General features: G+C 31.6%; 2 protein-coding genes across 2 annotated transcripts in view; one reads left to right on the top strand and one right to left on the bottom strand.

Moving 5' to 3' along the window:
* Nucleotides 1–1,037: 1,037 nt before the first annotated feature.
* LOC132752386 (signal recognition particle subunit SRP54) lies at nt 1,038–17,755 on the top strand. Its single transcript, XM_060742703.1, has 14 exons — nt 1,038–1,404; nt 2,910–3,001; nt 3,403–3,487; nt 4,289–4,393; nt 5,951–6,075; nt 6,561–6,711; nt 8,892–9,040; nt 9,592–9,692; nt 10,906–10,992; nt 11,516–11,589; nt 12,707–12,815; nt 13,043–13,213; nt 14,341–14,436; nt 16,615–17,755. Exons 1-14 carry the CDS (start codon nt 1,327–1,329, stop codon nt 16,716–16,718), a joined length of 1,527 nt encoding a protein of 508 aa, XP_060598686.1. The 5' UTR covers nt 1,038–1,326; the 3' UTR covers nt 16,719–17,755.
* Nucleotides 17,756–20,654: 2,899 nt separating this feature from the next.
* The window catches only part of LOC132752391 (uncharacterized), a 28,233-nt gene continuing 22,022 nt past the window's right edge, over nt 20,655–26,865 (bottom strand). The window contains exon 7 of the mRNA XM_060742712.1: nt 20,655–23,778. Within this exon, the coding sequence (XP_060598695.1) occupies nt 23,534–23,778 (245 nt within the window). The 3' untranslated portion in view covers nt 20,655–23,533. The remainder of the gene's footprint in view (nt 23,779–26,865) is intronic.

The raw sequence follows: 26,865 nt of genomic DNA on the forward strand, positions 1-26,865 counted from the left end.
TCAAGTTATATGCTGCTAAACTGTTGTATTTTTTCTGTAATATATCCAGGCTAGCTTGTATCTCTTTCCTTGATTCTACCATAATCTCTGATATGGTAATGGAACCTAGCTATACTTATATAAGTAAATTTATTTTTATTTAACAATAATGTAATAATTAACCAGAGGGTAGAATTAAAAAAGATGCACATATCTTGTCAAACACCATTTATAAAAAACCTTGTAAACCCAAGTTTTGATATACCAAAATCCCTTTGTTGCTCTTAAGTTTTGAAACGATTTAAGTACTCCCAACATTAAATAACATGATACACTGTCTAGGGTATATATACGATATTCAATCAGAACTTATGCTAACGCATCTGTTTCAGTATAATCCATGCACATTGGCTTGGCTTGCAGAAGTTATTAATAAAATTTTGTGGTTTAAATTGTAGTCAAAATTATTTTTGACTGGTAAACTGTTATATTTATTTAATTTAATAACAAAGAATAAATAAGATATAGATATCACTTGATAATGTGTCTGTTAAATGTTTGAGGGAGATTCTTTTTAGGCTTTTTTACAAAAATGATTAAGAAAAGCATCTCTATCTTATTCACATTTAAACTATAACCGAATGACTAAGAGTTTTTTCATCCCATATTTGTAAAAAAATGTAAAACAGTGGGTTACAAAGTAGTTCTGGCTTCCAAAATTTTATAAGCCGTTTTTTTTACATTTTTGTTTTTCATCACGTCATGTCATGGTTTATGAACGGGTAAGCTGACGACCTAAAGCTAGTTATGTACAAAGCACCTTAACATGCTGATATTTTCGTATTAAATCATTTATTTAAATACTTGACATATTTTTACAGAACAATGTTGAGACGGCAAGAAAATGCAAAACAGCTATTTGCTGGTTAAGTGCTAGAAAATATACTAAAGGATAAAATATTTTCAAATTTGCACGAGAATAGCGGAGAATCAATGACATACTCCATAAATACTCTTTTGCAGAATAAAAATTAATTGGGTTCCTCCGGATAATGTTAACGTGATAAAAGTTACTCTTGCACCGTTAAAATGTGGCAGCTGTCAATATTATTTTTCTGAAAATGTGTATAAAGTATCATACTTACCACTATTAATTATTCTTTTTAGTAGTTTGTATCGTAAAACAAATAGATAATAAGAAACTTTTCAGGATACAAACTCTCCCTCCACGTTTTGTCTTGCGTGCTTCTATTTTTAGAAGTTGGAAGTGTCTCAACATCTGTTTTTTTTTCGACCGGTTTATTTCCGTTTATTTTTTAATTTGACCGGTCAAGATAATACAGCAGGATGGTTTTAGCAGATTTAGGAAGAAAAATAACGTCTGCTCTTAGAGGACTGAGCAATGCTACTATCATAAATGAAGAGGTAAATTTACTTTTATCAGTGTTTATTACATTTTGAATCTGTAACAGCTAGTAAAGATTCGATACAATTTTGGAAACAATCTGCATATCAGGGTATGTCTCAAATTATGTGAATCTTTCGTAGCCGAGTAATGCTATTGAATTGGGGTCTATATGTATGTATTCTAGGCTTAATCAAGGTCCATCCGCCTTTCAGAATATTATTATTAAATTGATCAGGCCTCAGTCCTTTTGGGGAAAGTGTCCCGCTACCTCGGGATGAGGAAAAAATTTTTCATTTCTCTTTTGGTAAAATTTCATAAATTTACTTTTAAATATCAGTTTATTTCAATCAATTGGGCGAATTTTGGAACATTTAAGGACAAAAATTTTTCACGGTGATCCAACAAAATCACCCATGTAAATTGAAAAATGCGAATACTGTTTTACTTGAAAAAAATGTTTGTAAAACAGATTAATTTAAAAAACCCTAAATTTTTTTTTTCCGTGCTTTTAATGTTTTCCGGGGTTTTACTCGAGGGGAAAAAAACATACTATTTTGGTCGGGAACTACAGCTGATATTCGGCAGCTTTAGTAGATTGAGGGCATTGGCAATTAACAATTGAGTCATTTTACAAACTTTCCTAGTTACTGTTAGTATGCAGGGCTCTCAGTAGGGTCAGAATTTCACGAGTCAAAGACTCTTTGGCCAAAATTTTCATGAGTCAAATAATTTTTTTCTAATGTCATTTGACTACATGAATCATTTTTATGTAACAAAAATTACTGTTTTGGAGGTCATTTTGTGTAGATTCTCAAGTCTAAATTGATAATATTTAACATGGAAAAAAAGCCTTGTTATAATGTATATACCCCCCCCCCCCAAAAAAAGAAGAAAAAAAAAGACAAAAAAACAAACAAATATAAAAAAAATGAATAGCATCTTTACTGTGAAAGAATAAATTAAGCAGCAGCTTTTTGATTAAAAAGTTTAAAATATAAAGAAATATCTTTACTGGTATGCTATATATATATATATCATATTATAATTAATTTTAAATACCAAAATGCACTAGGAATATTTAATGGAAAATAACAAATGTACAGGCACTCCAAGTAAATCAAAGACATATTATAAACCTTTAAAAGCAATCAATAATTGACACCTCAAGTATGTTATTCTTATCAGGTGTGTAGAGCTATTTTTAGCGCTGTCAAATTGCATCCAATGATGTCACGCTTCAGTGCACAGGCTATAAACAATGCTGTGTATTACACACGGTGACATTTTTTTAGTGTGATTGAACATGTGTAGGATTTGATAGGTAATTAGGTGTGGATTTAAGGTAATTATTATTGCATAGCTGAAAATCCCACGTGGCAAATTGACTCTTGAGCAGATTTTATCACGTGTCAAATTTGTGCATTTCTTGATTTTCACGAGTCAAAACCCGGATCCCCGTGTCAATCGAGAGCCCTGAGTATGTATGGTAGTTTGACATTGCTGAAATATTTATATTTTTCAGGTGTTAAATGGCATGCTAAAAGAGATATGCTCAGCATTGTTAGAGGCAGACGTAAATGTTCGTCTTGTAAAACAGCTGAGGGAAAATGTCAGGTATATATTTTATATGATTTTCTATAGGGTTAATATACTACATATTTTTATATTAACTACATATTTTTGCAAATTATGTCCTGTTATCATTGACATGAACTTCAATTTTCAGGGTAAATATTATAACATTTAGGTATGAATCACTTATTTGGTTTGAAAGTTTAAAATATTAGAAATATATAAATACTCACCAGGTAATCAAGCTGTAGACAGCTTTGGATGTTTTCCTGTTTAAAGCCGTACTTGATGTGTATGCTTAAGTGTTGTTTTTTTTTGATAAGGTAAATTAAGGGATCAACAGACCTGACTGTCCATTTTGTCAGGGTTGTAGCCACTTTCTTTTAATGGAAGGAAAATATCTTAAAGTTCACTGTTATCAGTAATCATTTTTTATTATGCAGGTCTATCATTGACTTTGATGAGATGGCTGGTGGTCTTAACAAGAGGAGAATGATTCAGTCAGCAGTGTACAAAGAACTTGTCAAGGTATGAGAGGTGGTTAAAAAACTCCTGAATAATGTAACCATATGTACATAAACCAGTCATAAAACCTGGGCTGAAAAATGTAACCATATGTTCGTAAAACAGCCATGTTAAATATGGCTTAGAAACATATGTTAAAGATATGTATACATTTGTATATTTACAATTAATAATTTAGTGCCTAACTGTGAAATGCAGTTTTACAGTGTTTTTCTAGCATAAAAAAATATCAGAAGTCCAGTACATACATCCATCTATAGCAAAAATTTAACCCATACATCAAAATCAGAGGAATAACGAAAAAGGTGATACAAAATAAATTTATAATTTCAAGGGCATCTTAATGGTTGGTAACCAAAGGCATCTTAATGGTTGGTAACTTGGTTTAATGGAAGAATTGTATACCTTATAGAAGTAGGCTTCAGAACAGCAGCAAATTTGTACTATTGAATACAGTAAAAAAAGATGGAACACTGGAGTTCATCCAAAACAGCCATATTGAAAATGTTGCAAGCTTGATTGTGTCTGTTCATGGACAGCAGTGATTATTGTATGCTACCATCTGCATGCCACTGTCCACACCCTCTTTGCTACTGCCCATACCCTCTGTGCTACCATCTACACCCTCTATGCTACTGTCCACACTCTGTGCTACCATCTACACCCTCTATGCTACTGTGCACACCCTTTATGCTACTGTCCTCACCCTCTATGCTTCTGTCCATACTCCCTTAGCACTGAATTGGGCAGAATTCAGCATTGTAGTGGTAGCAAATGTAAAAGTAATTTGAAACATTTTTTCAGCTTGTTGATCCAGGAGTGAAAGCATGGCAGCCAACAAAAGGCAGAAACAATGTCATTATGTTTGTAGGTCTTCAAGGAAGTGGTAAAACAACTACATGTACAAAGGTAAGATTTTGGAGCCATGAAAAAGACTTCTTTATCTCTTTATTTATATCACCTTGAATATTTTTAAGGTAGGGTTATACAAATGATCACCATTGTGTTGGAACCTTTGTTTTGTAAAAGTTCTGTGTCTCATGTTTTAAATACACAAAAATTTATTAAGTTTGTGGCACTGGTTAGGGTATAGAGGATATTTGTTAAGTTCAGTGTAAGATAGGAATATATTTCACCGAGTGAGCATCAAAAGGTATAGTTCACGAGAGTGAAATATGAACTTTTGGTGCTCACTAGGTGAAATATATTTCGATCTTACACTAAACCAAACAAATTTTCTTTTTATTACATGCTAAGAAACGTTTAAAAAGACATTTTATCCTAGTACTAAATGAAAAGCGCCCCATCTTCTAATACAACGTGACGTCATTTACAACGTCACCTCATTAAGCTGGTTTCCAGTACTGTGCACGCTGGTATTTCTCTGAGACAGTGAAATTATCAAATTGATAATTTCACTGTTTCAAACAGTGAAATTACCAGTTTGATAATTTCACTGTTTCAAACAGTGAAATTACCAGTTTATAAATCACTGATATATTTCTATAATCCATCGAAAAGCATGTAATAATATTTATTCACCAATATAGCTTTGAAGTTATCATATCATTACATGTATAGTAGTATTTGTTAGACACAGCCAGTGCTTTCATTAAGTTTCAAAATTTGGAAGTCAGAGGTGGCTTAACCTTTGACACTGAAAGTCACATGATATAGGTCAAGAAGGAAAAGCATTATAGACTGGAAGTGACGAGCCAAAATCAGGAGTAAATGACTCCCAAACTTCCCTGAACACAGCAAAACCATAAGTTCGTTGAATGCTAAAAAAACTGACATCTTTTATTAATTTCTTTTTCACATAATTATTATCAGGTAGTTTTGTATGAATAGTTAAAACATTTAATCATGAAGCATAAAAGTTTAAAGAGCAGATTCATATTAAAGAGCAGATGCATATTAGCAAGTGTGTTCCAATGAAGTCAAGTGGAGCATGTATTAACTAATTAAGTTTGCATGCACAGTAAACTCCGCTTATAATGATATTAAGGGACCGCAAAATTAATATCGTTATATCGAGGTAATGCTATTTCTGAGAGGCAACCAGTTTGAAAACAAGAGTCAGGACCGCAGCCACAGTATTGTTATAAGCAGTATATCATTTTAAGCGATATGGTGACAAGTGGAGTTTACTGTATTATGTGACATACATGTAAGAATAAATTGATTTATTCAATGTTTATAAATTAAAATTATCAATGGGTTGTTTCTTTGTAGTTGCTAAATAATGTATTCAAACAGTACATTTTCACACAAAAATAATAAAGGATCAGAATGGAAAAGAAATTGGTTATAGAAATGATAATGTCCACGTGTAAATAAACAGGAAGTCACATGTTATTTTTCTGCCCATCCATTCTTAGTTTGATTTTTTTCGCCCAAAAAAGAAAGAAAAAATGTAAAAATCAACAGTTTTTAAAAATTTTTGTGTTACAACATTTATTACAGCTTGCCTACTACTACCAGAAGAAAGGCTGGAAAACTTGTTTGATTTGTGCGGATACTTTCCGTGCAGGAGCTTTTGATCAGCTGAAACAGAATGCAACAAAAGCTAGAATACCCTATTATGGAAGGTAATATGTGTGTTGAGTGGTGTTAAAAAGGCATCCATTGCTTTTTAGAAAGAAAAAAAATGAAATAAATTCTTGCTAGAAAGGCTCTTTTTTGTTAGGTTTATATTAAGGTAGGGAACATCTGACATTGACTAATGTTGGGCGTAGGTGGCTAAATCACTTTAAACATACTACTTTAGGTTGGAATTCCTGACTAGGGACATTTAATGCCTTCATGGAAATACAACTCATATACATGAGGTTGACGGTGGTTCTACTGAATGAACTTTATATAAATAAAATTTTTCAGCTTGTAATGTATTTCTATTACTTTCTCACTATTTGAAGTTTGTTTTAATTTTATGTTTCTTTCCTGACTGTAGATGTACAGTTTAAACTATTCTTACAAACTAATCAGAAGATCTATTTCCCTGATTCGGATTGTCTATTTCTTCCATATAAAGTTTGTATATATGAATTTAAAATCGGATTGATTTACATTACAGCTACACAGAAATAGATCCAGTAGAGATAGCAAAAGATGGTGTAGACAAATTCAAGTCGGAGAATTTTGAGATTATAATTGTAGACACTAGTGGACGTCACAAGCAGGAAGATTCTTTATTTGAGGAAATGTTGCAAGTTTATAATACTGTTGTATGTATCTATTTCTATAAATAGTCTTGTATAATAGACTTACTCCGGAATTAAAAATATTTGGGTTTTTCTGAGCTAATTCAGAGGCACAAACAAACTTTTACAGTTCATAGTCGAAATAAAGCTCAACAGGTTGACTAATCTATTGTGACGGTTAGTGCACCATAAAGCTATAACGGCAAAAGTTTGTAGTTGTGGGTTAGCATGGAAAAACCCACATTTGCCAAGTTCCCAATATCTATTAGTGATTGGTTCCTTACCTAGCTCAATATCGTAATGCTCAATATTGTAAATGGACTTGCCCATTTTTCAATCTGGACAAAACCATTATTTATTTATATGGAAAATTTCTAAACATATACTGATTAAATAGAGAAAGTGCATACAATGATCAGGTGGTACAAATGTGCTGGCTGATGTTGGTCTTTATTGGTTCTATGGATAGAATCTGTTCTGCAATGATAGTTAACTAAACCACTATCTTAATTATGAAAGTTTTCACTCAAGATTGTGATTAGAATTTTGATTTGTTGAGTTTTCAGCTAAGTTGTCATAAAATTTGCAATAAATGTGGTTTAAGGTGATTTTTTACAGAGATAATCCTTCCAAGCTATCTTATGAAAGATGATTGTCACTACGCAGAAAATAGAGAGGCATTCAAAGTATTTTCCCACCAGTGTGCATGACTGTAGCTAGAAATTTGGCAAAGCACCCTAACAGTGCTTGAGTAGTTTAAACCCCACAGGCAATCGGTGCGTGGCTTGGATAGTATACATGACCACGCCCACTTATTTTTTATACATTTTTTTTTTCACTAATAAAATATTTTTCATTCAAAATTTTTTAAAATATTTTATTTTCAATAAATCAACAAAGAAAATTTGTTTTTAAAAATTTCATCCATATATACTATAAATATAGTAAAGGTAGAAAGGTTCACCAGCGGACCTACCACCAGGCCTTATGTTACCTCCCAGATCTTTGTTAATTGTCAACCAATTTTCACCAAATAAAGTGCAATCTATGCAGAAATGATTTCTCTTTCGAAAAATGTACAATATTAGACCAGTTGGTACGACAAAAGATGGAATTTTAAAGCGAAAATGCACTTTTTGTCTAGGTCGGCCATCGCTTGACCGAGCCGAAAGTAGACGATTTTGAATATAAATCGATCTTTTTCTTAATAACAAACTAATGTCAGTGCATGCAAACAGTTGAAACAAAAAAGGCAGCTATAATACTATCGCTTACCGGTCCAAAGTTAATCCAAAATGTCTGCAGGTACGCACTTTCAGTAGTTATTTGCACTAAGTTTTTAAATTTCCCGACATTGTACATGTATACAAATCCTGATCCGGATATTCAAAGTACGCATGCTCGGTTCCCGCAGGTACCCAGCTTCGCTCAATTTTTATTATGCGAAAAGGGGTACGCATCAGGTACATCCGGGTCAGCATTTGTATACATGTAATGTCAGGAAATTTAAAAAGTTAGTGCAAATAACTACTGAAAGTGCGTACCTGCAGACGTTTTGGATCAACTTTGGACAGGTAAGCGATAGTATTATAGCTGCCTTTTTTGTTTCAACTGTTTGCATGCACTGACATTAGTTTGTTATTAAGAAAAAGATCGATTTATGGTCAAAATCGTCTACTTTCGGCTCGGTCAAGCGATGGCCGACCTAGACAAAAAGTGCATTTTCGCTTTAAAATTCCATCTTTTGTCGTACCAACTGGTCTAATATTGTACATTTTTCGAAAGAGAAATCATTTCTGCATAGATTGCACTTTATTTGGTGAAAATTGGTTGACAATTAACAAAGATCTGGGAGGTAACATAAGGCCTGGTGGTAGGTCTGCTGGCGAACCTTTCTACCTTTACTATATTTATAGTATACATGTATATGGATGAAATTTTTAAAAACAAATTTTCTTTGTTGATTTATTGAAAATAAGATCTTTTAAAAACATTTTGAATGAAAAATATTTTATTAGTGCAAAAAAAAATATGTATAAAAAATAAGTGGGCGTGGTCATGTACATGTATACTTTCCAAGCCACGCACCGATTGCCTGTGTTAAAACCCAGCAAATTTATGTTTATAAAATATAAGTTACATATTTAAAATAAAAGTTACATTGATTATTTTGTAACCTTTTAATATTCCAAATTACATTTCAGAACCCGGACAATGTTATATTTGTCATGGATGCGTCTATAGGACAAGCTTGTGAGGCTCAAGCCAAGGCGTTCAAGGAGAAAGTTGATGTAGGTTCTGTTATCATTACAAAGTTAGACAGTCATGCTAAAGGTGGTGGAGCACTGAGCGCGTAAGTTGAAACTAACAGTTTTTTTATTTCTTATACCTTATAGTGTATGTGAAAAACATCTTTTGTGTTAGATCCGATGTATTATATGGTTCTACGGAACATTGTTCAGTGTTCTTAAAGGGGGGAAATGAAACCTTGGATTACATTTTATAAGTTTGTAGAATTGCATAAACACTGTCTTCCAGTTTTATTAATATTATGCTGATATCAAATAAACCCCTTCTGAAGTAAGACCAATCTCTCTATGACTTCAACTTTGTTATGATTGCTTTGTCAAATCTAGAATGGTGTGTGTAAGAACATTGAGCTATGGAATCAATTCCCTAACTCATTTTCAAGGCTATATTTATAGTAATTGATGTATAGTATTGATAAAAGAAATAACTTTATTGCTAACTATATAATCGTAGTGTTTCGATTTGAAAATTCTTGAAGTAGAGAAAAGGACAATTCCAGATGGTCCTTTGTATAAATTCAGTAGGAATGTTTTTTTAAATAATATAAAATGTCTATATGTCTGTAAAGTTCTAAAATTTACTTTGCTTTTACAGTGTGGCAGCTACAAAAAGTCCTGTGATATTTATAGGAACAGGAGAGCATACAGATGATTTTGAACCCTTTAAAGTGCAACCTTTTGTTAGCAAACTTCTGGGTATGTAATGCTTACTGTCATTTACATTGTCTGTTTCTTTGCCCTCTGAGTTTATACAAATTTATCTTAGTTTGATTGTGTTGGAAGCTATAAGCTTATTGAAACACTCTGGAATCCGTTCCTGGAACCAACCAGTACTAAGCAATGCTCATGGAAACAACGGCATGCCCCTGACAGGGTTTGAACCCACGCAGCCAGCAATCCTTGGATTAATAGTCTAAGTATAAATCACCCCACTATGCCACCATACACTGTGCCTTTCCTTCTTTAATACAGTACGTTATTTGTTTGAAAGTTGCCATGATTAACTTAGTAATGTAACCATTACATGCAAATCAATATACTACTTACATTAACCCATGTGCCTTAAATAATGTACATATGAAATCCAGAGGTTTTCCTCCTCCAGTAAAGTTGGAAAGTTGCTATGTGTCCTTAATAGTGTTGCTGTAAACTTAAAATTTTACAATGAAAAAAGTGTTTACAGTAAAAATGAATTGTCTTTACAATTGATAAAAATATCAATAAGAAGCACATATGCTATTCTTTCCAAAAATATTGATATTGCTGGTACACACTTATATCTAGGAAGGCAGTGTAAATTTGTTTGTCACTTTGTGATGTCTGTATGCTTCCCAAGTCTACAGCAACAAAACTAGTTAACCCTCACTGCCCTAAATATATTAAATAGACTTATACATATTTCAATCTGGAAGTCTGTTTAAATTTGATTGTCACTTTGTGATGCCTTTATGGATACAAAGTCTACTAACCATACTATAACCAAACTAGCTGACCCTTACCATGCTAAATATTTGGAATAGACTTATCTATCTTTCAATCAAGACAAAACCATTCTGTTTAAGAGAAATTTTCAAATTATATACCAACTGCATTGCAAACAGAGCAAATCATAATTATTTAATAAATTGAGGATGAATTACAAGAAATGATAGGATACCTTAAAAACTACCGCATAAAGAACGAAATATGTCATCACTTTATGCAACCTTTAACTGGTTGCATTGGTAATATGAGTTGCCACCAGTGGACTAAAGGTTAGAATTAAATCAGAATTGTGTCAGTATTTGGCTTTTTACATACCTGGTAAATTTATTATTTAGCAATAGTGTAAGGTATAAATATAGTTTTTGATGACATTCGTTGATGATTGCATTGAAATTGATTGCCCGTTTTTGTATGTTTTCTACAGGTATGGGAGATATTGAAGGGCTTATTGACAAAGTGAACGAACTGAAGTTAGATGATAATGAAGAGTTGATGAAGAAAATCAAACAAGGTACGTTATTGTAAATCTATGATAATTGCTTTTGTAGGTAGGACCATTTTCACTGTAAAAAAGATTTGTAGTTTTTTATGCTTTTGACATTGGGGATGTATTTATTGTATTGTTCAGTATTTGTTGATGACTTTTATATTCTGTAAGGGAGAGTCTTCATCACTTGGGCAATGATAGTTTTATATTGATGCAATGAGGCGTAATCTTGGCCCTTAAATGACTTTTCCCTTGAAGGTTACATTAATTTTTCAAAATTCAATGATCATAGTATGATACTTTTACTTGTCAAGAGAAAGTAAAAAAAAAATGTTGTTTTAACAAAATTCCAAATATTCTAATTATTTATTCTCTGCACTAATGTTGTCAACAAATTATTATTTTCTCTTTATCATTCCATTGTTTTAATGTCTTACAAAATCACTACAAAATCATGTTTTTTTAATAACAGGGTAAAGCTTTTATGAGAGTTAGTCAGTTTGTGAACATGTAGGATTATTGATATATTATGTAACGTGTATTTTAGGTCATTTCACATTGCGAGACATGTATGAGCAGTTTCAAAACATCATGAAGATGGGACCATTTGGTCAGATTATGGTAAGTTCTTTTGTGAAATGCAGTTAGATCCTTAACCTGTCTAATTCTAATTATCAGATTAATGGATTACAATAAGAATTTCACCACAACACATTTGTTAACAAGAGAGCACATGTAAATGTTTGTGGTTTAATCTATTGTTATTCAAATAAAAGTTCAGAGTAGGGATCTATCAATGGCATAAATTAGCTGGACACTAACCCTTGTTTTGGTTTGAAATCTTTTGAATGATAATTATGCATAAGAAAAGCAGGAGATTTCATAGAACTAAGTTATGAGCCGTTGTTGCTGAATGGTAAGGCAGTGATTCTGAATCATTGTACCATAATTAGGAGAGTGTTTGACATCCTGAATCAGAATATTCTTGCATTTAGAGTGGATTTGCTAATGTTTATTTGTTACTGTTTTCATAAATACTGGAAAATGATACCTTTTTAACACCCCCAGAGGTGCCAGATGTGTCACAAGTTTTAAATGATGTAAAATTCATGCACATAACCTTATGAAAATACATGTATTCGTTATCTCTTTTAAACAATTAATGATATATATCATAAGTTAAAGTACAAATAAAAAATAAAAGACAGGCTGTATGGACAGGCATATATAGCTCTGTGAGCAATATTTTGTGAAAACTGTAGCAGAGCCTTGTAACTTGTATGCTTTTAAACTATAAATTATCTGTATTAAATTTTGAATCTAAGTAACACATAGATTTGACATTCTATTAGTTCAAACTGGTAACAAACTGGTAAATATTTCTGCATAAAGGGTCATACTGTTACATAATTAGAAATAATACCTTTTCTATTTAATTCATTATGAGAGTTATGAAAATGGGATATCTTACTACACAAAAGAGAAGCAAGGTCCTAGTGGACTGGTTCAGATGTCTACCTCAGTACCTCTTACAGGTTCAAATCCAAGGCAGTTCTCGGCCATGCTACCTTTTCTGGTTCTGGTTAGTTTTAGGAAGCAGCCTTTAGATTGGTTAGTGTAAGCCTCAAGCTTTAATCACTTTCAAGGTAAAGAAATATCCTTTTTCAAAACTAACATAAGCAGCAGGTACTATTGCTAAACAATACATCATTGATATTTTACTTCCTATCTTTTCCAGAACATGATTCCTGGCTTCAGCTCAGATTTCCTTACTAAAGGAGGGGAACAAGAATCTATGGCAAGATTAAAGAAACTCATGACCATCATGGACAGCATGAGCGATGAAGGTATATATTTGTATTTCATTTTATTCACTGAGCAGAGACCATTTAGATATTTTTTTATACCTTAATACCTTTTAATGAATCATTGCTTGCAATCACAGCAAATAGATGTGTTCCAACACAGTGGTAGTGACAAATCATAGTTTTTTCTTTCTGAATGATTTATAAGATGTTCTGTATATTACTATACCAAATGACTAATTATATTTTATATATATTTTACATGGCAGAACTGGACAGTTTGGATGGTGAGAGATTGTTCACAAAGCAAGCTGGACGCACACAGCGTGTGGCACGAGGCGCAGGCGTCTCCGTGAGAGAAGTGAATGAATTACTCACACAATACAAGAAGTTTGCTCAGATGGTGAAAAAGATGGGAGGAATCAAGGGGCTGTTCAAGGGTAAGTATTACTATTGTTACATTTCTTTGTGCATCTCTGACATATTATTACATATTTTTTGTAGACTTAGCATGCATGCCTTCAGGTGACTATCATGGAGGCATCGTAGGAAAGATTTATGTTCCTGTAAACTTAGAAATCTGGCATAATTTCCTTTAAAAGCAAGAACTTATACAATTTTTTGTCATCATATTTTCAAGTTGAAATTAATTATCCTAGAATGCTGTCCAAAAATTAGGTCGCTGGTTAAGCTCAGTAGGGAGAGTATCGGATTAGTAATCTGAATCCTAGGGCAGAGCATAATTTCTCAGTAACAGACAAATTTTCTTGGAGTCTAATAGTCATTTGTCTTTCACTGGTGATTTACAAATGTAGAAATCATATGGGGCCAGAAGTCAGTTACTTGTACAAATATGCAAGAAACGGACATTTTTCAGTTGATCCAGATATTGATCTTGATCCTAAATCGATTCTTATTTTGATCAGATTATTTCTGTATTTGTCTTGTTATTCATCGATTTCATCCAAAAATGGGTTTGTTTCTTGGCAAATCAGCAATTTTTTACATTTTGAATATGTAGTGAAATATTATCAATTTTAGATTTATAAAACAATGAAAATAAAATCAGGATCATTTCATCCTGATTATTTCTTAGTGAACACAGGGCCCGGTTATTAAATTGGTTTCACTAAGATCCTGTATTTTGTTATTACGGATGTAAAAATAAAATTTTATGTATGTATATAATTATTCTTCTAAAACAGTTTTCAAACATCCAAGAATATGTTAGATATGTACTGCAAATGTTTATTTGCATTATAAGTTATCATTAAAATATATGCATTCATTTCTTATTGAAAAATTTTGGCGTAGACTTTATCAAAAATAAATTTCTAATTATCTCCCTTTATTAACATGAAATGTAAATTCGGTAATATCTTTACAAATAAATGCTTTTTTGAACTTACAATATTGATAAATCTTCATTTTAGTATCAGATTTATGATATAAAACTAAAAAAAAAAGTTGAGTTACAGGATCTTTTACACTGTTATATCATACATAATGATTATATTACATAGAATCTGATTGAAGCAGTTGTTTATATCACATTTCTACTTTTCAGGTGGTGATATGAGTAAAAATGTCAATCCAGCTCAGATGGCCAAATTGAACACACAGATGGCCAAAATGATGGATCCAAGAGTATTACATCAAATGGGTATGTGTAGACTTTGATTTATGAAACTAAATTGTTTAAAGAAATAAGTGATTACTAATATTGTCAAGTATGTTATGGATAGTATCACAGTTGTTAAACAGATTCACTTTACGATGTTTGTAAGAGTATACAATTCATTGTGTACCCTGTTTTGTGATAACAAGCACCTGTTACTTCTGATCACTGTACCTTTCTTTGAATAGCAGGAAGTAATCTCATTTATCTGCTGTGACCATTGTATTTTGGGTATTGAAATTCACACCCGTATTGTTTTGTGATAATTATGTCTCCCAAAAATTTTGGTCTGTCCGTCTGTTTGCATTCAGCTTGTCTGGCTTTCACAGGTGAAACAGCTTGACAGGATTTCAATGAAACTTCACAGGAGTGATATCCCTAGTTGTGAATATTGTTGGCATGTTCTGCTTCGGTGCACAAAATGGCAAGCAGAGCTATAAATAGATCTATCTTGTATGTCTTTCACAGATCAATTTGCTGGCAGGATTTTTACCAAAATTGACAGAAGTGATCAGTTCCATACTTGTTTTGGGAGACATATTTTTTGTGACTAAAACCCCTTGTAGTTAAGAATGTTGTGTGTCAGACCTTTATGTGTACTTCAATATTTTAAGCTGTCACTGCTGGATTTAAATATCATTAGGGACAAATATAATTCTTGTACATAAAGAGGCTATTGAAATCCAATTGGTTATATTTGGATATCAAATATAATAATCTGATGTAATGGGATTTAACTCAATAGAGGATTTGGAGCAGTACCTCTAAACTCTTGCAGAAATCATGATCTCAAAATAGACAAATATCGTTTTTTTCACCGATTTTTGCATTTTTCATTAATTATCATGCATAATTCGGTGTGAAAAGATGAATTAGACCTTTTAAAGTTCATTCCGTTGGGTAATAAGGCAAGATTTTAGCATTTTACCATTCAAGCACCTTGTCCGGTATATACTGGAATACGGTATTAAGTGTGGTGCTCCAATCTGTTTTTTAGTCTCACAGTTGTCTGTTGTTTTGTTTTCATTTATCAGCTTACATCTAATTCTTAAGAAAGTTTCAAAGTATGAAATGCTCTTCAATTCTGAAGGAAATAAAAGTATCTATCTACTCAACAATTTTTGTGTGACTAAAATTAGATATTATACAATGATTGTTTGACTAAAATTACTTATAATACAATGATTGTGTGACTAGAATTACATATAAAACTATGATTGTGTGACTAGAATTACATATAATACAATGATTGTGTGACTAAAATTACATATAATACAATGATTGTGTTACTAAAATTAGATTTTATACAATGATTGTGTGACTAAAATTCGATATAATACAATGATTGTGTGACTAAAATTAGATATAAAACAATTATTGTGTGATTAAAATTAGACATTATACAATGATTGTGTGACTAAAATTACATATAATACAATGATTGTGTGACTAAAATTACATACTAGTATAATACAATGATTGTGTTACTAAAATTAGATATAATACAATGATTGTGTGACTTAAATTAGATATAATACAATGAATGTGTGACTAGAATATTAGATATAATACAATGATTATGTGACTAAAATTAGATATCATACAGTGATTGTGTGACTAAAATAAGATATAATACAATGATTATGTGACTAAAATTAGATATAATACAATGATTGTGTTAATAAAATTAGATATAATACAATGATTATATGACTAAAATTACATATAATACAATGATTGTGTGACTAAAATTAGATATAATACAATGATTGTGTGACTAAAATTAGATATTATACAATGATTATTGACTAAAATTAGATATCATACAATGATTGTGTGACTAAAATTACATGTAATACAATAATTGTGTGACTAAAATTAGATAAAATTAGATATAATACAATGATTGTGTGACTAAAATTAGATATTATACAATGATTGTTTGACTAAAATTAGATATTATACAATGATTGTGTGACTAAAATTACATATAGTACAATGATTTAGTGACTAAAATTGGATATAATACAATCATGGTGTGACTTAAATTAGATATAATACAATGATTGTGTAAGTAAAATTAGATATAAATGATGTTTAGTGTTCCAGGTTGTATACAGATATAAGTTGTTAGTTAATTGATGTGTATGAAATGATTTTCAGGAGGTATGCAGGGCCTACAGAACATGATGAGGCAGTTCCAGCAAGGAGCAGGTGGCAAAGGAGGGGGTGGCATGGGAAATATGTTTAACTTTACTGACAGATAGAATTTCACCATTTATATCATTGAAAATGATGATAGTACAGATATAATAGGAAGTTTGTGTAGAATGACTGTTAGATGAATTCACTCTTGTTTGATATGAAAACATTTGTCAAATTGTCTAAAAGAAAAATGAGAAGTGCTACAGTAAGTATTGGATAAGAACTAATCAAAGACTTGAATTTTCGTTTTTTGAAATAAATGAATATGGTGTAAGGTAAAGTGTGTACTTGTATCTCTCAACAATTTGAAGAAAATAAGTAAATTAATTGTAATGACTTCAACATGCATAGGTTTAATCTAAGCTTTGACTCATTTGGACTCAAGCTAGAGTAAATTTAAAGTATGATAGTGAAAACAGTCTCTTAATAAATTAAATACTTAATTAATACTACAATATTCAGAAACATATTTGAATCCTTGTTAATTTCAACTTTTGAAAACACGAACATGGGCAAGCCATTGTTATCTTTTTTGTGAATATTTATAATTGTGTATTTTTCTCCTTGAATTATGCAGATGTCTGTTTGTGTAAGTTTTTATTATTGTTTATAATTGAATCTTTTGTCAGTTAGAAATTGACATTCATGTGGAATCTTTTGACAATTAGAAATTGACATTTATGTTAATGCTTTCCAGTGCATATTGTATGAAGTTTTGCTTGTATGTTTAAATATCTTATACTTCAATCATAAGGTACAAAGCTTATTTTCACAGAATATTGTTTATTATCTTCTTATATGTACAGATTTGTAAAATCCCATGGTATTTGATATTACAAGTGCTCTGATGAAGGACAAGAGTTAATGTTCTAAAATATAAAATTAGAAAGTGTTATAGTGTTAAATAGTGACAACATGCTGTTAAATTTGATATGACAATATTAACAAACTGTCATCTTTGTGCAGTGCGGGCTAACTCTTATTTAATTTTAAAGGAGTTAACACCTTACTGAACTAAGACAAAGATAACACTTGGGTTTGCATTTTGAGAGTTTGGTGCAGTAATTCTTCATGAAACAAGACTAACATACTTTGTAAGTGTCAGTGTTGATATGATGACCTTTTGACCTTTGAACAGTGATATGTCATGTTACTGTTACCAGATTTATTGTACGAGTATATACCTTCACGACTACTGTAGGAATCTGTTTTGATTTCCACGCAACACAGAGATGTTTAGTGTTATTTTGTCATATGATTTGACTTCATGAACCTTTCCACGAACATCTTTTGTCACACAGCTGTAATGAAAGATGCTATTTATAATGTTTATATTATATTATCATCCATCTTAAATTTTAAATAAATTGTTTCAAGGTCATTTTTGAATGTTTTTATTTTAAACCAACTGAAGAGAAATACAAGGTGCGCAAGGTTAGCAATTGTGATACACCTGTGTCCGTCTGTCACCATGTTAACATTTTTACTTAAACGACATCTTCTAGACCAATTGTGATGAAACGGGAATGATACTTGGATTGTCTCCTCCAAATATTACTCAAATGCATCTTGTCAGGTCTGGTGAACTAGATGGTCGTCAGAGCTTTTTAAAATTAGAAACATCTTTGAAACAAGATCTAGATTTTGATGAAACTAACAAAAAATGATACTTGAGAACTCTCTGTAATTGTATTTGTAAGATGACAAGATATTTATGAAATTGATTATTCTGCCTTTTATTCAGGTGAGTTATATATTATCCGAAAAACCTCCTGTCTGCCTCTAAAGGTACATATTTGTGGGTAAGATCACAGGCGTTTGGCACATTTGCTTTGCCAATAATGATCAAATTATCATGAAAATATCACCCCTTGATCATCCAGAACAAAATTACTATCCCGCACCCGTTTACTATACATGTATAAACTATATACAAATATATACTATATGACAAAAAATGTATATGATTGGCAGTTTAAATTTAAAAACTGAGTTAAACTTTCCCCCAATTAGAAAGCCTGGCTCTTTGAAAATTTTTCCGAAAAAAGGGGAAACTAAACCCCTAGTAAAAAGATATGTGCAGATTTTTTGCAAAAATTTTCCAAATTTTAAATATTAAATTTTTTATGCCCTAATAAAGTCAATTTATTTTAAATTACTCAAACCTTTTTTTTCTTATGTATCTTTCGCGCAAGAAATTTTATGTCCTCCGGGGGTTTATTTTAAATTTGTTTTTTTTTTTTAAAAAGTTTACTGTTTTTTTTTCCTAACTTTAGTTACAAATTAACAGTGTACATTCCTGATAAATTTATCAGATTTATCACGCTTTATCAAAAATTAAAGCTTTTTTTTTAAAAAAAAAATTAAAAAGATAAAAACCCAGAATAGGGAACACTTAAAAAAAGGGAAAAAAACAAAAAGGGGTAAGTTTATTTTCCTTGCCCGGAAAAAACTAAAGTCACAATATAATGTACATGTTGGTTTTACAAAAATGCATACAGACATAAAAAGCCTATAGAGTATTCAAACATTATTTAACAAAATTAATTATCCACAATAACACATGTTTACAGGACAAAACGTTTTGTAAAAACAGACAAATATCAAGATAATAGATAAATGACACCTACATAAATTAATGATCAACATTATATTTTGTCCAATCACATTGTAGTATTTTCCAAATTTCTGCTAAGTCTAACTTTGGTTAAAAAAGTTAACTTAATCTGTCGTCTAATCAGTCTAACAAATTTCAATAATGCATTATATTAGGGAGGAGTTAGAGGTGTGGTTTGCACTCTGAATTGTAAAATATCTAGGTTAGCAAAACAATGCCAACGTAAAAAAAATTAGGCGATGTCAGGTGTTTCTAAATGTGAGGATACAATCAATTAATTTATTACATAGATAATACATGTGGGGCACGCAGAGACAAATGGATTACATAGTAACTTTTTTTTATATCATTTTAACTCTAAGAAAAATGTCTGTTATAAATTGCTGACTGTTTTAAACTATATATTTTCTAGAAAGAGTAACTAAAACAATATTTTCTTTCACTTGATAGGAATGAACTGCATTAACAATCCTTGATATTAAGAATACAATGATTACATTTTTTGGCTGGAAAACTCATTGACAATGAACCCCCTCCACCTGTAAACCTACATTGACACACAGAAAAAAGAATTGTTTTTCAAATGAGCAAATCAATAGGGATTTTAAATGTTAGTGAATAACTTGAAGCTAATAACGAATTTGTATCAATTAATTATCTCTAATGTATTTTTCTCACATTTTCTATTTATTTTAAAAGGATGTACACTTTTCATTAACTCCATTGTTTTTACCTAATTGCATCGTTTTCCTCGCTGTTTTTCCCCCAGATATTTTATAGAAACATGATATTCTTTCTTTAGATAAAGGTATAAATTCTGTGACATTTCAGTAAAAAATGTAAATGTATAAATTCTGTGGCATTTCAGTAAAAAATATGCCTGATTATATGCTGAAAGGGCCATTTATTTAGCTTATCTAAATGTGACATGTTAGAAACTTGACAAGGTGTAGACATCTTGTAGAGCGAAAGGGCGGAGCTATCAGTGATTTAGAGAAGTGCCTTTTTTGTTTTTGGTTGAAAAAAATAATGTTGATCATTAAATAGGTTAATGTTTAATAATACGTATTAACAAAAACAATTTGTCAAGCCTGCGGCAGGCTTGACCAATTATTTTTGTTTATACGTATTATTAAACACTAACCTATATTTAAAAAAACATAAATTGTTGCCATACAAATACAGAGTTTAGATATTGTTAGATGTATGACAAAAATGTAATAATATTATGATAGTGAATATTTTTAATGTCATTTAGTAGGACAAGGAGAACACTAGTACCCTTTTTATTTTCTCTGCATTAAATGATAAAGGTAAATATTTCATGGTAAATGTCTTAGAATGTATTGCTTTGGGTATTTTAAAGCTTTTATACTGTTATAAGCAGATAATACAAGAGCTGTCCGTAAGACAGCGCGCTCGACTTTTTTATTGCTTGCCAATAAAAAAAGTTTTTGCAGTAAAAGGCAATACAAGAATCTCTGTATTTTTAAAGTGAACTAGTTGTTTGATACCCTTGAATATTACAGCAATGTTTATATGACATAATTTATGGTAAAGTGAACAAGTGGATAGGAATGAATTTTTTTTAGATTTTTTAAGTTTTTTAGTGCTTGCCTATAATACAAAACATTGACAGTTAAGGGCCATAATTCAAATAAAATCTTTGACAGAATTACCTTCTCCTGGACATGTTTGGGAATCATGATTGTAAACAAGTATTCCAACTTTCAAATTAATATCTCAAACAGTTCAGTCAAAAAGTGGACTGGTACTAAAAACTTAACCAAGATTCTAAGTCGATAAAAGGCCTTAATTTTTAAAACAAATCATTGACAGAGTTACCTTCTCTTGCGTACAGATGGGGGTAATGATGTGAAATAGCATTAAAAGTTTCAAAGCAATATCTCAAAGGGTTAAGGCAATAAGTGGATTTTACCCATATTCAATGTATTTTCTAAGTCAAAAAGGGGCATAATTCTGTCAAAAACCTTGACAGAGTTATGTCCTCTTGTCTGTTGATGAAGGTCGTGATGGTAAACAAGTATGGTCAGTTTCAAAGCAATACCTCCAATGGTTTTGAAATAAAGTGAGGTGGTACAAAAAACTTAACCAAGCTCAATACACTTTCTAAGTCAAAAAAGGGCCATAATTCTGTCAAAAACCTTGACAGAGTTATGTACTCTTGTCTGTAGATGGAGGTTATGATGGTGAACAAGTATGGTAAGTTTCAAAGCCATACTTGTAATACTTCTGAAATAAAGTGGGGTGGTACGAAAAACTTAACCAAGGTGTGACGCCAACGCCGACGCCGACGCCGACGCCGGGGCGAGTAGGATAGCTCCCCTTTTCATAGAAAAGTCGAGCTAAAAATGATTTTGCCTGAAAGCAAAGAAGGATTACGAAAAGTAAAATGTTTGATATATATTAATTAAATCTTAATTTACGAAGACAAAAGTTTTAATATGATTTTTGAAAAGGGTGGTAAACTCAGACAATATAAAGGTAAATCTCTTGAAATGGTTGAAACCTTAACATACCTTGAATTATTTTAACTGTAGGTAGATCTTTTTATATGTCTTTTGAAATACTCTCCTGGCAACTATTTAAGGCATTGTTTATACCGGTCGGAGAGATAATTCCGAGGCATAGATAACCCCGACACTTGATAAATATAATTGTTATAAGTTTGTCTTTCAACAAACACATAGTCACCTAAAAGTATAGGAGCAGGAGAGAATAGGATGGTTTTTTTTTATAATTTGGTAAACGTTTTAACGTTTTTCAAATAACCTAAACTTTTAAATATTCACAAAAAAATAGATGAAACATTTAAGATGAAAACATATATTATTGATGCAGATTTTCCAGTCACTTTTTACTGACAAAAAATAAGTGTCGACTTTATCTACTGTTTTAGGGTAAAAAGACTCCTCATTCAGGACCTTAAAGAAGTACCAGATTCCATTTTCATACATAATTTTTGTAGTGTAGTGTTAAGTCTTTGAACTGAACTTTGTTAAGGTGGTTCCATATTTAGAATATACAGGGAGGTAATTAAGATATTGCAAAAAATATGTGATTTAGTGTCTGAGTTATCTCTCCAAACAGTACACGAAAAGAGCTAATTACATTTCTTTGCATTTCAGTTACATGAATCTCATTGATAAAATTAAGTAACCAGTTTTAAAATATGTGAAAGTTTTGTTTGACCTTGTGAGTAAAAATCTAGAATTAAAATCAAATGCAACATCACGGATAAAGTATGTAATGTATTTCACTTAACTGAAGGATGAATCAGTCAGGGTAGGGTGTCTCAGGGTGTAGGAGATGTTAATATACATTTAATAGTAATTAAACAATGATTTATACATTTAAAAAACGGTTTACAAACTTAATTGAGAGTCATCAAGAACAAGAAGTTACCATTGTTGTATTTTTTATTTGCAATCTTATTAGCCAACGGTAAATATTGAAAGAGTTACTTGTTTTTATTGTTTTTAATCCTTTCATGATTTGAAGTCATTTTCAATTAAAGATTGAATGCGGCAATGTTGTTGTTGTCGATAAAATAATACGAATAAGGAATGACTGAAAGTAATAAGCAGAGATGTAGCTTTGTACACCATAAGGTTTTCAAGTAGTTTTACTTGGATAACATTTTACCATACTGTGCACATGCACGAAAAAAATGTTATAAAACGCTTTCATATATGACATGAGTGATCGACTGCCCAATTTTAACCCCCTGTCACACTAGGGCGGCGTTCTCACGGCGTCAAAAGTAAATTCAGAACGCCGAGATAAGCGCAGTTAGATCACAAACATCGCCGCAACATCGCCACAACATCGAAGTGGCATCGAATAGAAAGCCGATCAACGGCGCGCATTTTTAACATGCTAAAAACAAACGCCGTCACCCGGCGTTCTGATAAGAGCGCAATGGGATAGCAGCAAGTGCGCCATAACATCTCTTATAACGCAACATGAGCGCCGTGTGAGCGTCGAAAAAGCGCAGTGGAAGCGCAAAGAACGTAGTAGAAGCGCATTCCGAACGCAGACAATCGTCATTTAAAACGCCGTGGAAGCTTCGTAGCATCGCCATGATCGCCGTGAGGACGCCGTGAAGTATCCATGTCATCAAAAATATGCATTTTAATTGCGGTCTCGCGGCGCTTTGTTTCATTTAACAATGCCGTTCAAATGCAGTGAAAGCGCAGTCTAGTGTGACAGGGCCATAATACATTATTCGTTAGAACTTTAAAATTTCGTAATTTCAATATTTGCACTGTCTGGAAGCTCTTTGCAGAATATACACAGTCCTTTGATACTGTTTTCGTTCATAGGACATCTAAGGAAGTCCTTATTATTTTTCACAAAGAACATGTCATAAATTCCTCGCAGATGCTTAAATTCATTCCCTGTCAAATGTAAAGAACTGCTTGTATCTGAAAATGTGTGTGCCTCACCGACATGTATTAACAAGAGGATCGCATTGGCTGGATCTGAAATGAAATGCTCAATTTACATTCACATTAGAATATATGTATTCCATGTATTCTTTGGGAATACATACATGACATAAATCCGACATGAAGACACCATTCAACGAACAGCGTCTCAACATATTAACTATAATTATACCAGAATGTTAACATTCAGTTTTTTTTTCTGAAGGTAATTAATGTAGAAAAAATAGATTTGTCTGCAAGATAACACAAAACAAGCACCATGCAACCACGAATGTGGCTCTGGTTACAATAACAAGTATTTTATGGGTACCGACAAGCAGGACTGTAGTCTTACTTTTGCATCACACACCAGGCTCATATTTGGCTTTTTTACAGACAAAATAATTATCAAACATGTTAGCAGCTACATGTATATTGCTTTTTAATCATCTTTAATTAATCCGAAACTTTGATCAATGCTGTAACGTTATTTAATAAAATAACGATCGTATAGTGTTTTTACCTATTCAAATACTTTACTTAACATTGATGCATAAATTAAGTTATTTAAAAGCAGAACTACGAGAGACTCCTACTGCTAAAACAATGCAATGATTTTTAATTAATTTTTATAATGACTTTGCACGTGCTTCTGACAGCTAAATGACATACCATAGTAGCCAATCACAAACTTTTGATACGACCTATAACCAATCAAAAGCATGTTTACATATTCAAATTTGACTTTTGGTTAAATATTATATTGATAAACACTTATAGTCCGATTAAAGTAAAATTTAACGTCAAACAAATTGCAACACAAGCTTTTTTTACATTTTTAGTCTGTTATACACATCATATAAAACAGGTAAAAACCCTAAAAAAATCTAACCATGGCAAACCAGTAAAAAAAGCAATTCAAATTTAACATTTGTTTCGAGTTTTTATATGACTCTGCATGTACACCATACACAGAGTTTTATGCTGTAACCGGTGTCGAAGTAAACAAAAGTTATGAGGCCGCGTGATTTAAATAAATCAAAATAAACACATTTACTACCTGGAGTTGGATTTAGAAGCTGTTGTGCGAAGTATGTATAAATTTTCATATTATATTTACTTGTTTTTACAACTTTTAGCCTCGTACATGCCCAAATATCAAATACAATGAATGAATTGTAATGGGTTTTCGCGTGTTTATAAATCGGCGTTTGTCGTTTAAAACAGTAAAGATTTTTCAATTTTCATGAGATATAAGTAATCATTAGCCTATATATTAACATTCGTTTTGGTAATAAGATGTTTATGAAGTAGGAAAATAAAAAATAAACAATTTTAAGTTTATCCTGGGTAGCTTCAAAATGTAACTACGGAAGCGTGTTTGGGTAAACAATGCACGAAATACAGAATAAATTGTTAGTAATTTTAGAATCATAACTGCATGATATTTATTAACAGATTATTAGATTTTGGTATAAAAATGTCATTGTGTATGATACATACTAAGTTTTCATTTTAATAACATTTGGAAGGTAAGAATTGAAAGGTAATACTGAGCGTTATATATTATCTTGTTTTACATACTAGTGATATATGAGATGTCAGGGGAGTCAAAAACAGATACAGAATGTACAATGATTAGATCTATGTAATTTCAAAATTGTGATTCCAATAAATGGAGAAAAAATATTTTACAGTCTTAGTAAGCAGTTCAAATTGTTGAACTTGTTGAGCTCAATGGTTTAACCAGAGACATTGATAACATGTTATCTATGTCTCTGGTTTAACTAAATTGTGCTCCAAATATTGATGAGGAGCTATATTCGGAGTTAACTGTTGCTTATCCAGTGGTAATAGATCCCCATTTTTTGAGTGTTAAATTTGTTGTACAATTTTACAAACACATGATAATAAGATAGTTTCGATACAAACGTAATGAGTTTAATGATGATGTTTGTCCTAATATGGATATCTGTATGTCCATCTACACCGTCTGTCTTTCTGTTTAAAAATGTGTCTATCTGCCTTTCTGTCAGTCTGGCTCTCTGTTTTTTGTCTTTACCAAAAAATAAAATTTGATAGTTGTAAAACTTGGGATTCTGAGATACAAAATTAACTTGTGTAGAATTTTTGCTTTTTCTTTAGGGTATGACTTATCTTTTTGCTTTCCTTTCCTTTTTGCTTTTCCGCCCGAATTTTTTAAAAAACTAAAAACATAGGGTTTTGTAAACCCTTTTTGAAAGTATGGGGCCTTTAAACCCAAAACCCAAAAACCATTTTTTATGGATTTTAAAGAGTGATTTAAAAAAAATTTAAAAATATTTCCCGGGTGCTTTGTTTTGAAAGCCAAAAATGAACCCCCTTGCCCCATCCTCCCCAACCTTTTTCCCACGGGGAAAATCCCCCCCTCCTTTTTTTTAATTTTTTTTTCCCCTTGTCAAATCCCCCAGTTACAATGTTATTTTAAAATTTTGGGTAAATACCCCTCAGTGCATTAAAAAATGAAAATTTCCCCAATGAAAATTCCCCAGACCCCCTTTTAAATTTTTGAAGTCTGTATATTAGCGATAATATAATGAAAAAGTGCAACATCCCTTTTCATGCCCCTAGCACCGGATTGAGCGGTACTTAAAATCTTAACACTTAAAAGTGCTGGATTCAATGATCCCGAAAAGACCAGAAAAATATAACAACACTGAAGAGAAGTACGGGGCAAACAGTTTTTACGGCTGCCACACAGCACTTCACATCTGCTGGTTGTGATGTAGAAATATCTGGTAAAAAAAGTGATCCCTCCGAAGCATTAAAAACAGCAAATTTTACTGAAAATTTGCAGACATGGTTTGATTGAGTCTGTGATCACGAAAGCTGAATTTGACGTTGAACATACGTTTTGCTCTATAGTGCCACCCAAATTTATGCATTTCTTTGAAGAGGACTCCACTTTTTGAGTAAAATTTATTTCTTTTTATTCATATGATGAATAGTATTATTTTTTTGTTATCTCTTTTTAATTCCATTTTAGATGACTGGATGTAAAGCCGAAATATTAGAAAAGAGTATTGTTATGATTACGACAAGAAGAGAAAACTACAAGAGACCATAATATGATTAGAAGTTCAGACACAAGAACAAATGTTG

This window comes from Ruditapes philippinarum, unplaced genomic scaffold (assembly GCF_026571515.1).
Source record: "Ruditapes philippinarum isolate M1 unplaced genomic scaffold, ASM2657151v2 ctg239_1_1_1_1, whole genome shotgun sequence".
Taxonomy (NCBI): domain Eukaryota; kingdom Metazoa; phylum Mollusca; class Bivalvia; order Venerida; family Veneridae; genus Ruditapes; species Ruditapes philippinarum.